The sequence below is a fragment of the Mustela erminea genome, chromosome 1, assembly GCF_009829155.1.
Source record: "Mustela erminea isolate mMusErm1 chromosome 1, mMusErm1.Pri, whole genome shotgun sequence".
Classification (NCBI taxonomy): Eukaryota; Metazoa; Chordata; class Mammalia; order Carnivora; family Mustelidae; genus Mustela; species Mustela erminea.
This window is the reverse complement of record NC_045614.1, coordinates 3,138,174-3,152,563: the sequence shown is the minus strand read 5'-3', so window position 1 is coordinate 3,152,563 and position 14,390 is coordinate 3,138,174. Positions and strand designations below refer to the sequence as shown.

Sequence of the window (14,390 nt, the reverse complement as noted above, 5' to 3'; positions counted from 1 at the left end):
AACTATGAGCTGAAGCCATCCGTGGAAGCAGGGGTGAAGGTGGAAGATGGCGGGCCCAGGGGCTCCCTGTAGCCTATGACCTACCCTCCTCCAAAAACGACTGACTCTCACACTGCCTGGTGACCGTGGAGAGCATCTCTCAGGGTTTCCCACAGGCAGTCAGGTGGGAACAAAATCACAAACAACAAAATGACGAAACGAGCAGCCTCTACCTTTTTCTTCCGTCCTGCAAGGGGGCCCCGCCGAGGCGCCCGGACCACAGCTTTCTTCTCGGGGGTGAAGTCCTGAACAGAGAGAAGGGGGCTGAGTGTGGGCCCCCTGGCTGACTGCTGCTTGGCTCCCATGCGGGTGTCCACCCTCCCACAGAGCCAGCCACACGCTCACCTGGTCACTGGTCTTTTCTGACTCAGATGAGCTTTCTGAGTTCTCCTCCTCTGATGGGGACACACTGGCTTGATCCAGGTCGCTGGAGGCCTTTCGAGTTCGTTTTGACACTGACATCTAGCAAGGGAGCAGCCCAAACAGATCCACAGTCAGAAAGCCTATGTGCTTGGCAGAGCTGCCTCCCACTTGGCTGTTCATACTCTGAAGAGCTGAGGTTCTGGAACTTTTGGAGGGCAGCAGGGACCCTTTTGAGGACCTGGTTAAAAACCATGGATTTTGGGCACCTGGGTGGCTCAGCTGGTTAAACAACTGCCTTCAGCTCAGGTCAGGATCCCAGAGTTCTGGGATCGAGTCCCACATCAGGCTCGCAGCTCCATGGGGAGTCTGCTTCTCTCTCCGACCTTCCCCTTTCTTATGTGCTCTCTCTCAAATAAAGAAATAAAATCTTTAAATAAATAAATAAATAAATAAAAACCATGGATCTTGAACCATAAGGACACTGCACTCAGTAAGAGAATCCAGACCCAGAAGCACCCATCTCGCACGATCCCAATCCCAGGAGGTCCCCAGAGGAGTCCCATCCACACAGAGAGGGGAGGGTAGGGGCTGGGGCAGGGGGTGGGGAGTCTGTGCTTCATGGGGACAAAGTCTCTGTGTGGGGAGAAGGAAAGTTCTGGAGACGGAAGGTGGGGGTGGCTGGAGGACAGTGTGAGTGGGCTTCATGCCACTGAGCTGTGCGGTTAAAACAGCAAATTTTACATGTACCTTAGCACAATTTAGAAAAATCAAACCAAGTGTGCTTTCCCCAGAAAAACATACATGTGCATTCTGGAACTAGAGAGTGGTTAAGGCTGCACAAAGCCTGCACATTCCTGCTGAGAATGAACCCCATGCCACTAAGCGGTGCGTTGTAGAATGGCTACTTTTTACTGTGAATTTCACCTCAGTAAAAAAATAAAAATATACATAAGCACACGTGCACGCATACAGCCTGAATTCAGTGTCGGGGTTCCCGCGTTCCCTGACATCCACTAAGAGAAGCCAACGGAAGAATTTTTAAAGAAAATTTAAAGAAAGAACTGAGCTTTAAAGACCGATCTCAACGAGGGACAACCCGGGTCTTTCTAGCCAGCGACTGTGGAGTTACATCACACCTCCCCTCTGCTTTGTCACACCTAAGAAATGCATCGGTTCTCATAACAACGGTCACCTAAGCATGTCCCCTGCTCCATACCCTGTCCCTCTAAAATTCCTGCGGTAAAGCCCTGACCCTCAGGGCCTCAGAAGGAAACAGGGTTTGGGGACAGGGATCTTTAAGAATGTCATTAAGTTAAAACGATGTCACTGGGGGGCCCCTAATCCAGTATGGCCCGTGTCCTAAGAGGAGGAGGTCAGGACACAGACACGCAGGGACAAGCATGCGAGGGTGGGAGGGTGCCGGCCCGCCGAGGAGAGTCCTCAGAAGGAACGAGCCCTGCCGACACCTTGATCTCGGACTTCCAGCGTCCAGGAATGATCCGTGCTACTGTTAGGGTGGCTGGCACACCTGTCCACTAGTGACACACCAGTGAGAGACAAGGTCCCTACAAGGTCGCACACCGTGCGCTCCAGTCAGGAGAGGCAAACTGAAACATTCCGTGTGACTCTAAGGTTACTGTTCTACGGGGGCGGCAGTCACAGAAAGCCGCCATGAGGCCAGTGGGAAGAGCGACAGATGGAGGGACAGACGAGACAGCAAGCGAGAAGCCCCGTGCGCGGAAGACGGCGTGGCTGCTGAGCGGGCAGGGAAGGGCTCCAGACCGGCAGGGCTGCGCCGGCTGTGTCCGGAGCCCGGCCCCACTTCGCGGGCGGCCGAGCCCAAGCCTGGTGCACCGCACACTCCCCACTCCCTCTTGGGGCAGAGGCGGTCTGTGGCCTCTTCCCAGCCCGCTAGGACAGCACTCGCAACCTAGGCGCTTGGGGAATCCAGTTACGACAGCTCCTGTTCCGTCAAAACTCTTGAGGCAGTTCCAGGGCGTTTCAAGCTGGGACATGGCCTGGTTCCCCAGACAAAAAGGCAGGAATCACGGGGATGAAGATGACCCGGGACCCCCCCTCCCAATGTCCACACGCAAGGTGCAGGGGGAGGTGGTGGGGAGGGGCCCGGAGCAGCGAGTCTTGGAAGCCCCGAGAGAACAGAACCCCGGGGGGTGGGGTGGCAGGGAGTGATGAGCCGCCAGGGCTCGGGGCTGGGGTCAGGGTCTGCCTCGGAGCCGTCCCAGGGAGCAACGAGAGGAGCAGCATGTGGGGCCACAGAGACGCGCAAACAAGTTAACGTTAACTGAAGAGAAAAACCCAGAAAGCTGGCCTGGCAGGAAAACCACAGCCTCTCACGGACTGGGCGCACGACAGCTGCGACGTGCTGGTGTCACGGAGCTACCAGGGAAAAGGTCTCTTCATCTCTCAAGTTCTCCCTGGCGTGGTTAAAAGGTGTTGTAGTAAGAACTTAGACCTGTTTAATGCAAAACTCCCTCCCAACCGTCCCCAAAAAAAAAACCCATCTGAGTAAGTACTGACTGACAAATAGGGATTTACCTCTAAGGGGTGGCATCGTCGGGGGCCGGGGGTGGGGGGAGGGGGCGTGGTTTCCTACACGTTTCTGTTCAACGTCCCCGGTAACTGTAAACAGTGGTGATGGGGAACTTTAAAAAATGATGCCGCCATATCGTGAAAATGGGAAAAAGCTAAATGCCCAGCACTCTTCATAACATATTGGTTAGAGATCACGCATGTCATATACTACCTCTCAACCACTGAAGACCACGACTTGATACTGTCTGTAACGCCAAAGAAACACTCAGCATTTCACACACAGAGTGTGAAATGGGCCTCACGCAGCCACCCCATGTGTGAGGCACACGCGGGATCACGGAGAAACACAGGGTGTGTCCGGTCCTCGGCATGGCAGCCCTCCCACGTAACGTGGGCATTTTCCACTAGCTTCTCCACGCTTTTTACACCCTACAACTTACAAGCGTGGTTGATCCTTACGAATGGAACCGAAAGCAAATGTTATTTTTACAAATAATAAAAGGAAAGCCTTACTATGTCAAAGAAGTTGATGATAAATCATAGTCCTTTCATTCTGCTCCCGAATGTTTAAAAGCAGTCAAAAGACAGACAAGGCAAGAAAGAGCCTATCTCCAGGAGAACCGAACACCCCCGTCCCCAGAGAAATCTGCACACAACCGTGCTCGGCAGTACGTTCACGGCAGCTGGAGTGACACAACCCAGATGTCCGTCCACCGATGAGTGGCTACACACACGTCCAGCACACACCCCTGGGAGCGTCTCTCCACCACGAACAGGAGCAAGACACCAACACATGCTGTCCTGGGGATGGACCCTGAGCCCACGACACTCAGGGAGGGAATCAGACACAGAAGGCCACACGGGCTGTGAGTCCACGTGTGTGACATGTCCAGACCAGACTCATCCACGGACGGGAAGGGGGTTCAGGGGGTGCTGGGGGGAATGACTGATGGCCAGGACAAAGTTTCTTCTGAAGTCAGGGAATGTTCTAGTACTAACCAGTGGTGGTAACTGCACAGCTCTGCAAATGTACTAACACCAGTGAACTGCGTATTTTGAAAGAGGGAGTTTTGTGGTATGTGAATGGTATCTCAATTTTTAAAAAGCATGTTAAAAAAAAAAGCATGTTAAACATGCATAAAAATTAACTGCATACTCAGGCTAAGGGCATAATTTCAGCTAGGAGGCTCCTGGGAGGGAAAAGCCAAGAGCAAGTGCCTGCGTTCCAGTCCTGGGAGTATCTGTTCAGTCCAGCTGGTGTTGAGTAAAAGGTCGTGTTAATACAAGACAGCATTTCAACTTCACACCAGAGAGCCACGCTAAGTGCACTGCCCTCCCTGAGATGATCATCTACAAGGTGGAAACAGTACTATCTATAGAGCAATACTACAAAAGTTAACAAGAGGACGCGTGTACAAGAATAACAAATAAAAATAAATAATATATCAGATAAAACCGTGTATTAAAAACAAGAAAGGCAGGGCAGGGAGTGCAAGCTGCTAGAGGCCTCGTAGGGGAGGAGGAAAGGCCAGAGGAAGGCTGGACTGCGGGCTGCCCCCGAGGCTGGGAGCTCCTGCCCCACCCCTACCTTCAGGGCTGCGGCCTTCCGCTTCAGGCCACTGTTGTCACTGCTTTTGTCTGAGTCTGAGTCACTCTCCATCCTGTCGCCGGCCGCTGTGGCGGTCACGGCCGTGACGGCCATGACCCCCCGGACCTCGTCGTCCTCGCTCCCGCCTGCCGGGTCGGCTTCAGGGGCCTCACTGTCAGAGGAACTCACCGGCTGGGGGGCAGGAGGGGGCAGAGACAGCGAGTCACCATCAGCCTGGGGTGCATTCCCCAACCAGGACGGTGACCCAGAGGACAGAACCCATGGCGGGGTCTCCAATGTCTGGGTCTGGCCTCCTCACTTTCCACATTGGGGACCTGCAGCCCGGAAAGCTCCGAAAATGCAGGCTGGAAGGCGAGATGACACGTGCAGTGGGGGCTAGGGTTACAGATCACACCCTGGGCCAGTAACTTGGCCTCTCAGTGCCTCCGTTTCCCAAGCTGAGCAATGGGGATGGCACCATTTTGGCCTCACAGGGCTGTGGCTAGGATGAGGCAGAAGTGGGATGTGACATACTGAAGACCGTGCCCAGACTGGCCAGAAGGCCACGAGAGCTGGTTTTTCTTATTCTCCCTCCCGTCATCATGAACACAGGACCGCCAGGCCCGAGCTGCCAGGCACTGCGATTTCTGTGTCACCCAGTGTGCTCGCTCAGGCAACGAGAGCCACGGAAACACGAACGCTTACACGGCACCCCTTCCCAGCTCGCCCTATGCCGGGCTCGGGACGCACTCAGTTGGGGGTGAGTCAGGGCCTGCGCCAGGCACCGTGCAGGGCAGGCCTCGAGTCCACACAGGTGAGCCCAGTGCGATCCCTGCCCCTGGGGGCTTACAGCCCCGGAGCAGAGGCTGACAGGGGACGACGCAGCAGAATAACGTCACACTCTGGGGACAGGATAGAGGACAGCACCGGTACATGGGTGCCGGGGGATCAGGAAGAGGTGGGCATGAAGTGGCAGAAGTATTCTGAAGCGCTGTTTTGTCGGGGGGAACCTTGGAGGGTGTGACATTTTAGTTGAGGAGTCGTCCCAAACATGCAAAGGGGCAGGGGCCAGACAAATTCTGGAAAGCCGCCAACGGCATGAGAGCAGGCTCCCCCCAGACATTGGTGAGGTCAGTGTGGCCACTGCGCCGTGAGAGAGGATGGGGCAGAAGAAAGGCTGGCGGGCCAGCTGGGGCTTATACAGGGTCCTGGAGGATCTAGGGGACCTGGCAGATGGCACAACCATGGCCAGGCCCCACGGCTCACTTGGGCCAGTTTCTGAACTTGTTCTGAATGTCTGACATTTATGGGAGGAAAACACATGAGCCCCGGGCATTTTTAGCCATCACTCCGTTCAGTGCACGCCATGGAACACGCAGCCCAGGAGGCCCTGTGTTGAGGGCCGGAGCTAAATGCGAGCCAGACAGCATCCCTGTCCTCAGGGAGCCCACGCTCTAACAGAGGACAGACAAGGAAACACACAGCTACAAAGCGCCATGAGGGAGGCTGCTGTGACAGTCCTGGGGCACCCAGTGCAGCTAAGCCCATGTAAAACCTGATCATGTTATTCCATGGTACCTCTTTCTGAATAACTGATTTCTCTCCCTCTTTTTTTTTCTTAAAGCTACATTAACTTTTTTTTTTTAAGATTTTATTTATTTATTTGATAGACAGAGATCACAAGTAGGCAGAGAGGCAGGCAGGGGTTAGGGGTGGGGGGAAGCAGGCTCCCGGCGCAGCAGAGAGCCCGATGCAGGTCTCGATCCCAGGACCCTGAGAGCATGACCTGAGCCAAAGGCAGAGGCTTAACCCACTGAACCACCCAGGCGCCCCAAAGCTACATTACCTTTTTAAAGCTACATCATCTGCAAACAAGGCGAACAGCCACATACTGAGAAACACAACGTGGGCCGGCTACAGAAAGGAATGCTTCTCGGCCATAAAAAGGAACGCTACAGCGTGGATGAACTTCCAAAACGTGCTCAGTGAAAAGAAGCAGGGTGAAGGACCAAACAGATTCCCTTTATGTGAAATATCTGGAATGTGCAAATCCACAGAAATAGATAGATGATCAGTTCTCGGGGGTGGGGCAGCTAGCCAGTTCAGTCAGTGGAGCGTGCCACTCGTGATCTCGGGTTTGTGAGTTCAAGCCCCATGTTGGGTGTGGAGCCTACTTAAAAAAAAAAAAAAAAGACTTCTCAGGGGCTGTGGGGAGAATTGGGGGTGACAGGTAATGGGGAGGGGGTTTCCTTGTGCGGTGATGGAATGTTCTGAGTTAGATAAAAAGAGATGATCACATGACACTATAAATGAATAAAAGGCACCGCGGAATATGGCTAAAATAGTCAATTTCCTAAATTAAAAAAAAAAAAAGAGAAGTCACATTTCCTTAGCGTAATCACTGGTAGGGAATCAACAGGTCGGAGTGGCGCGTGCGCACTGGCCAAGAAAAAAGCGTGGAGGACAAGAAGGAAACGAGAGCACACGTAAGGACCTCCAGGGCCACGCCGATGGGACGCATGAGTTGAGACCAGGACTGAGAAGCAAGAAGTGGAAGCGTGGGCTTACCCGGGGCCCCAGGAGGGAAGGAACCTGCCAGCACTGGAGAGAGGAGGTCCCGGCACCACATCAGTGTGGAAATGCATTCAGAGCAGAAATGTGGGAGCCAGAGTGGGGGCTGCCAGAGGGAGTGCGTGGGAGGGGACCCAGGCTGCCCATGACCTCTTTTAGGAAGCCCCCAGTCCTTTCCGGGTCATGAGCCCCCCCGGCCTTCACCTGGCTGGGTTAATAAGTAATAGGTGAGAAAAATAAAGGCCAGGTGTTGGCAGGACCTTGCACTCAGCTCCGAGAACCCGCTGTCTCCCCTGTGGAACGGTGACGGGCCCGATCTGTAATGGCTGACGAAACTGAAGGCTGCAACAGTAGTAGGTCGAGCCCGAACCCCAGGCGCCGGGAGAGGATAATCCCACTTTCTCGGTGGACTTCCATCATGCCTCGTGCCAGGGTATGGGTTCTCTTCACGGCAGCCCCGGCAGGGAGCAGGGAGACATGACCCGTTCTCCATGGCGGGGGTAGCACAGCAGCTTGGAGGCCAAGTGACTAGGCCCACGGCTCTTCTGCGGAAGGATCGGCTCCATGGCAGTAAGAGCAGACACTGGTTTGGGGAAAGCCCCGACCCCAAGCTCCCCATCTCTCTCTGGGTGTACCAGGTACGAACTGTCACCCTCATTTTGCCGCCAAGGAAAAGGTGGACTGAGAGCTCAGGATCACAGCAACGATGTGACAGAGGCGGGAGGCCAGCCAGGTCCGTTCTAGCCTCTAAGTCCGGGCCACTGGGCGCAGCTACTGCTAATTAAAACCCCTAGGGGCACCTGGGTGGCTCACTGGGTTAAGCCTCTGCCTTTGGCTCAGGTCATGATCTCAGGATCTGGGATCGAGCCCCGTATCGGGCTCCCTGCTTGGCAGGAAGCCTGCTTCTCCCTCTGCCCCTTCCCCTACTTGTGTTCCCTCTCTTGCTGTTCTATCAAATAATAAATAAGATCTTTAAAAATAATAAATATATATATATATATATATATATATATATATATATAACCCCTTCTTGCTTCTGCCAAGCTCCCCACTCACTAGGGTCCAACTCGTGCCCCTCACATCTACCCAGGTGGCTGGGGCGGCCAGGCAGCAGGGGTGAACGGGTCTGTCCCACAATTGGGAAAACGGACTCTCTGGGGAGGTAAGTGACTGGCTCTACCCTATGCCTATAGATAAAGCCAGGAATTCTGGATCTCCTGGGGTCAGCCCATGGGATCTCACTAGTTTTGGGGAAATCCGGTCCACACAAGACAAGCATGATGTACAAAAAGGAACCAGGAGACAAAGGCCAAGAGCCAGCCAACCTCCAGCCACCGAAGCCCAATGGTCAGGTGAGGGGGTTTAGCATGCGTTTCTCTCACTGCCTTAATGGATCAAGAGGGTGACTGAGGTGGAAAGGGAAGGTCAGGTTCAGCCTGGCCTCATTCCCAACTAGCATCTCATCAGCTGCTCAGCATTGTGCCGTTTGCTCACAGGGCTCCCCCAGCAACCCTGTGAAATGCTGACACTACCAGGACCCTCGTCTCTAATGAGGAGACTGAGGCTCAGAGAGGTGATGCGGTGCCCCAAGGCTCACAGTAAGCAAGTGCTAGAGCCAGGACTCGAACCCAGGTCCCGACATTCATACCACAGGGCTCTTAACCCCAGACCCAAGGTAGAGATTATTCTCGGGGCCCTCCTCCGGCCTGGGACACAGGAGGCCTGGGCTTTAGCCCCAGCTCCCTTTCACCAACTTGAGAACCGTGCACAGATCCCTGTCCATTTTCCTCTATGGAGGAACAAGCATACATTTCTAGGATCCTTCTAAGTCAATGCTTCTAAACCAGAAATGACTCTTGTTCTCTTGGAGGCATTTGGCAATGCCTAGGGACATCTGAGGCTGTCAAAACTGGGGCACTTCTGGCATCTAGTCAATGGGGGCCAGGGTTGCTGTTAAACATTTCACAGTGCCCAGGAGCACCCCCTCCCACCCCACCCTAAAATGATGCAGACACAAATGTTGAAAAACCCTGGTCTATGTCTAAGAGATCTCAGATTCTAAGTGGGTCCCTCTGGGCCTCAGTTTACTTATCTGGAAAATGGGAAAGATGCTACCTGCCCAGGCTCCTCTCAGGATTACTGTGTGGACCAAAGGACAATGAAGCTGGAACCACACTCAGATACCACTTTCTACCTCCCGCCTCGGCAAGGAGATGCGTAAACAGGGCTTGCTGTCCCCTCTTAGAGGAAGAACCAGCTGAGTTATGGTTATCGGAAAGAAAGAGTCTGTTCTCTGCATGCAAACCAACACTCAAGATACATTTTGGGGGCGCCTGGCAGGCTCAGTCAGTGGAACATGCAACTCTTGATCTCAGGATCATGAGTTTGAGCCCCACGATGGGTGTAGAGGTTATTAAAAATATATATTTTTTTAAAAAGATGTATTATGGAGGACAATAAGTAAAATTTAGAATTCTATGCCTTAGAAGGAAAAGTTGCGTAGGATTTCATTATGAATACAGAACCTCAGAGAATGTACAAGGAAGAGTAGCTATGGTTATCCTGAAAGGACATGGCAGCAGAGTGACCAGGAGGCAGGGCCAACTGTCCACTATCCCTACGCACCTTTGTATCTTTTCAATTTTGTGCCGCCAAGTCTGCGTTCCCACAAGAAACTTGAAGGCTGAGCAAAGAGACCGCTCAGGTACCCGGAAAGAGCTGCTTCCGAAAGCATGCCTGCGGCCTGGCTCCATCAGAAACGTCTAGGCTGATGCCCAGGCCGATGAGTTGGAAGGAACACCTCAGGGGTCCCAGGCCTGAACCCCTGAAAGCCAAACCTCCACGGGTGGGGCCCATGACTCTGCATCTTAAACAGACCTTCAGTTTGGAGCCATAGGCTCCAGCTAGACAAGCTCTCACACTTAACAGCTACTTCTCAACCTGGGGAGTCTGTGTCAGGCCAGTTTAATGTCAAGGTTGTACCATTTCTGAGTTTATTTCCTCGAGGGCAGGCATCTACACAGCATTTAGCAAGCCGTGGGTGTGCAATAAATATTAAATGGTGTGATGATTCACCAGCATTAATAAGCTTAGGACGTAACCAACAGCACTTGAGCCAGGGCCAGAAAAGGATCACACAGAACTAACTGTTGTGAAGACCTTCCGACCCATTCACTCACAAAGCCAGGAGACATGGTAGGCAGCAGAAGCGGGGCGTGGCGGGGGGGGATCTCCTTCTCCCAGACCCATCTGAGGAGGTAAAAGCAGGACACCACCAACATCCACTAAACGTGAGTCTTGCCCCCTGAGAAGGGGCTGCCAAACCCTCAGCACTCAAGAAACATCTGGTGATAAACCCTGAATCCCAGACCGTGAGCTCCCAGGAGGCCAGGAGTGGGACTGCTTCATCTCGGACTGCCGGTCCCGCCACAGAGCAGTGCCTACTGGGTCGGCGGTGGCTGAGCTCACACACACCAGACCCTCTCGGTGCCTCCTGCATCCCTGCCCACAGGCCAGGCCGCAGGCCCTCTTCCCCCCAGCAAGGATGCTTTGCCCCTGCAGTCAGTCCACTTGGCCTCCCAGCCAACCTCATGCCCATCCCTCCTGAAGCCAGACTACTCTGGGTCCCTGTGCCTCCTGCAGAAATCCAAACCACGCTGGCTGAGAGCAGAGCAGAGAACCCCAGCCCAGCCGCCCCTCAACTGCATCTCTTCCCAAAATGTCCAGAGCAAGGTAGCTTTCTGCCACCTTTCTGCAGCCTTCCGAGGCTTTCCACGAATTTCACTTCGACTCTTCTGAATGCCATCTTTCCCTGAACATTTGCCACTGAGATGTCATCTCTGTGGTTTTTGGCACTTATTTCCCATCTAAGCAATAACTCCACCATCGACCAACCACAGCCTCTTCTCAAGGCTAAATTCTGGCAGTAAGGGGGAAGGGAGGCATGTCACTGACAGAAAAAAACTTTTTTTTCTGAGAATACAAAAGGTTTTTTAAGAGCCATAGAAATACTATTATAAATCCAAGCTAACTGTAGAGCACTGGGTTTCACCAGGGGTGGCCCTCCAGCCCTCCATGACCCCAGGGGTACTCGTCTAAGTCTGGAGACGTGGATGGTGGTCACGACTTCGGGGGGTGGGGTGCCACTGGCATGGAGTGGGTGAGGCCAGGGATGCTACTCACCCCACTGTGCCCAGGACGCCCCAGGACACCCCGAAAGAGAACGGTCAGCAGTGCCAAGGGATGTTGAGCCCTTGCTCCTTTCCTATGAGACAAACTGAGACCACCTGTGGCGCCCAATGTAGCCAAGCGCCAGGCATGACTTGGATGCCCCAGACGCCACATCGGTCACTCTCCATCCCCAGGTACTCACCAGAGGAGCGCTGTAGCTGGCGTGGGGATTGTTCTGGATCTCCCACAGTCCCTCATTGAAGCCTTTCCTCTTGTTGGGTTTCCCGTACTTATCTTTACATTTGTCGTAAGGAAACAGGTCCTTGGGTCCCAGGAAGGCTCTGGAGAAAGGAACCATGGGGCCAGTCCCAGGTGAGTCAGGCCACCCAGGAGGCACCAGGAGGCACCAGGTGGGAAAATCAAGCCCCACCTGCGGAAACTTACGTTTCGTGTGTACCAAAGAAGAAAATGGGGTACTTGTTGGGCGGGGGCTTCACAGCACCGTCGGCGATATCATCGATCTGCAGTGAGAGGCAGGTCAGAGCGTGGCTGGGGGACACCTTCACCCCCTGACCCAGGAAATCACCAAGAAATCAGCTAAGTTACTTGGCGTAAGCATGCTGGGAGGAAGGGAGCCTTTGACTGAGGGAGACACATCACCTTCCAGCTAGGCATCTGCATTCTTCTAGGAACCACCCCCCCGCAGTGCATACCTGTCCCCCACCTCCCCAGAGTGTTTTCTCTGCCTCCAGGGTAGGTGCTTCACCTGAGCAAAGCTAAATATGGTGCCCTGAGCAGCCAGGAGGTGGGGGGGCAAGCTCAGCCTCTCCACGGTCCCAGGACCCTCCCACGGGACCCCTCCCGCAAAAAGGCGATCGGGTGGTTGATCTCCCAGAAGCTGTAGCTGCCAGCTCCAAGGATGCAGAGGGTGGGGGGTGGGCTGCAGGAGACAGGCCCTGAGCATCCAGGAAGTCCCACCCTCTCCCTACAGGCCCATGGGCCCCGGCAGCTGTCAGTCACCTCCCCACAGGAGGCTAGCAGCCCCTTCACTTCCAATCAGGTGCTTGGAAATGTTCCGGGCTTCGCGAGCTGCCAGGAGGGGGTAGGAGGACAGGGGGAAGCTGGTACACGCGAAAGAAGGGAAGTGCCCGCAAAGTTTCATGGCTCTAGAGTCCCCCCAAAAAATAATCCAGAGAAAACTAGGTTAAAGTGAGTTTTCTGGTCCCCGTTCATCTCTTCCCATCCTCTACTATGCCTGGGGGCTACTGGAACTTTCCGTCCCCCTCACGCAGCTTCCTTCCTCAGCTCTCTGGGCTACTTTTCAAAGTCCTTGGTTGGGGGCAGGAAGCATCCATCTCAAGCATCCCACTGCTGCACAGAAGCTTCCCCAAACTTCACCTCCTGAGAACGGGCCTGCCACGCCCTCGGGCCTCACCAAGGACCCGCCCCTGCGCCTGAGGCTCAGGTATCCTAGCGGCAGCACCAGCTCCAACGGTTGTCAGGACTGCCGGCCTGGTCAGTGCCCCTTCCCGGCCTCCTGTGGCAGCCGGTCTGCACCCAGACCCCCAGCTCTGCGTGATGCCCTTATCCGTCCTCCCACCCTGGGAGGGGGGTGCTCCAACGAGCAGGGAGTGGGGCTGACATCGCAATACTGCCTCAGTTCAGCCTCATCCTTCCCATGCCCCTGCTGCTGCCTGGGCCTCCCACCCCCCCATCCCCCAAATTCCTTCAGTCCTGTCATGCATATTCCACCAGCCTAGGTCCTGGGGCAGCTTTATTCCCAAGACCTGGGGATGACACCCGCCAGCTCCCTCCTCCACATGGGCCTGCCCGGGATAGTGCCTGGGAACACGCTCTCTGGGACCTCCACCCTCAGGACCCCGCCAGACCGGCACCCCTCAGACCATCTGGGTTCCCTGGATCTCAGCTTCTACCCCGGATCCCCAAAGTCCCCTTGGCTCAACCTCTTTCCTCAGATGCTCTCTCTTTTGGGCTTGAGCCCGAAAAGGATCTGATTCAAGAATCAGGGAGGACCACTCGTAGATCTCCCTCAACCTCACACCCAGCCGGCCTCCTCCACCAGAGGACAGGGGAGAGGGTCCTCATAAGGGCACCAGCTCCCAGGGTCCCTTAAGCAAGTCTCACTCCAAGCTCTGGTCCCTGACACCCCACATTATCAGAGAAGTCCCCTCTGCTTCAGCGGCCGTGTGAACACAGCGCCCCCCCGGGGCAGCATCTACCCTCCCTCACCCCCTCAGCCTCAACCCTCAACCCCTCTCCCCTCCTGCACCGCTCTCCAGCCCTCTCTCGCACACGGCCTGGGGCCCCACCTGACATCTTCAGGCCGCGGCACCCCCTTCCCCTCAGTGGGATTCCTCTCCTTAAGCCCCATGTTCCTCCGCTCTCCTCACACCACCACCTCCTTCAAACTTGAACCCTGCCTCCTCAGGCCGCAGACCCCTCAAACCCCACTTCCCTTGGCTCTGGATCTCCCCGCAGCCCCCCGCACCCCTGCGCGGGGCCCCTCAGGCGCGGGCCCCCAGACCCCCAGCGCTGACTCCCTCAAGTCCGGGGACGCCCCAGACCCCGGCGCGGAGCCCCCTCAGGCCCGGGGACCCCCAGACCCCGGCGCGGACCCCCTCAGGTGTGGAGACCTCCGGACCCCGGCGCGGAGACCCTCAAGGCCGGGGACCCCCAGACCCCCGCACGGACCCCCTCAGGCCCGGGGACCCCCAGACCCCGGCGCGGATTCCCTCAGGCGCGGGGACTCCCAGACCCCCGCGCGGGCTCCTTCAGGTCCGGGGACCCCCCAGACCTCGGTACGGCTCCCTCAGGCGCGGGGACCCTCAGACCCCCGGCGCGGCCTCCCTCAGGCGCCGGGACCCCAGACCCCCGCGCGGACTTCCTCACGCGCTGGGACCCCCAGACCCAGGCGCGGCGTCCCTCAGGCGCCGGGACCCCCAGGCCCCCGGCGCGGGCTTCCTCAGGCCCAGGATACCCCCAGGACCCGCTGCGCGTGTCCCTCAGGCCCGGGGACCCCCAGACCTCTGTAGTAAGGATCCCTCAGGCCCGGGGCCCCTGCTGCCCCACCCCCCCTGCCTGGCCC

The 14,390-nt window shown here is 55.8% G+C and overlaps 1 protein-coding gene across 4 annotated transcripts in view; it reads right to left on the bottom strand.

Moving 5' to 3' along the window:
- The window catches only part of HDGFL2 (HDGF like 2), a 28,003-nt gene that overhangs the window by 5,942 nt on the left and 7,671 nt on the right, over positions 1-14,390 (bottom strand). For all 4 annotated transcript variants that reach the window (XM_032306668.1, XM_032306658.1, XM_032306688.1 and 1 more), the window contains exons 2-6: positions 11,729-11,805; positions 11,487-11,625; positions 4,544-4,735; positions 385-501; positions 213-284 (exon numbers count right to left, since the gene is read on the bottom strand). In XM_032306668.1, coding sequence (XP_032162559.1) covers positions 213-284; positions 385-501; positions 4,544-4,735; positions 11,487-11,625; positions 11,729-11,805 — 597 coding nt within the window. The remainder of the gene's footprint in view (positions 1-212; positions 285-384; positions 502-4,543; positions 4,736-11,486; positions 11,626-11,728; positions 11,806-14,390) is intronic.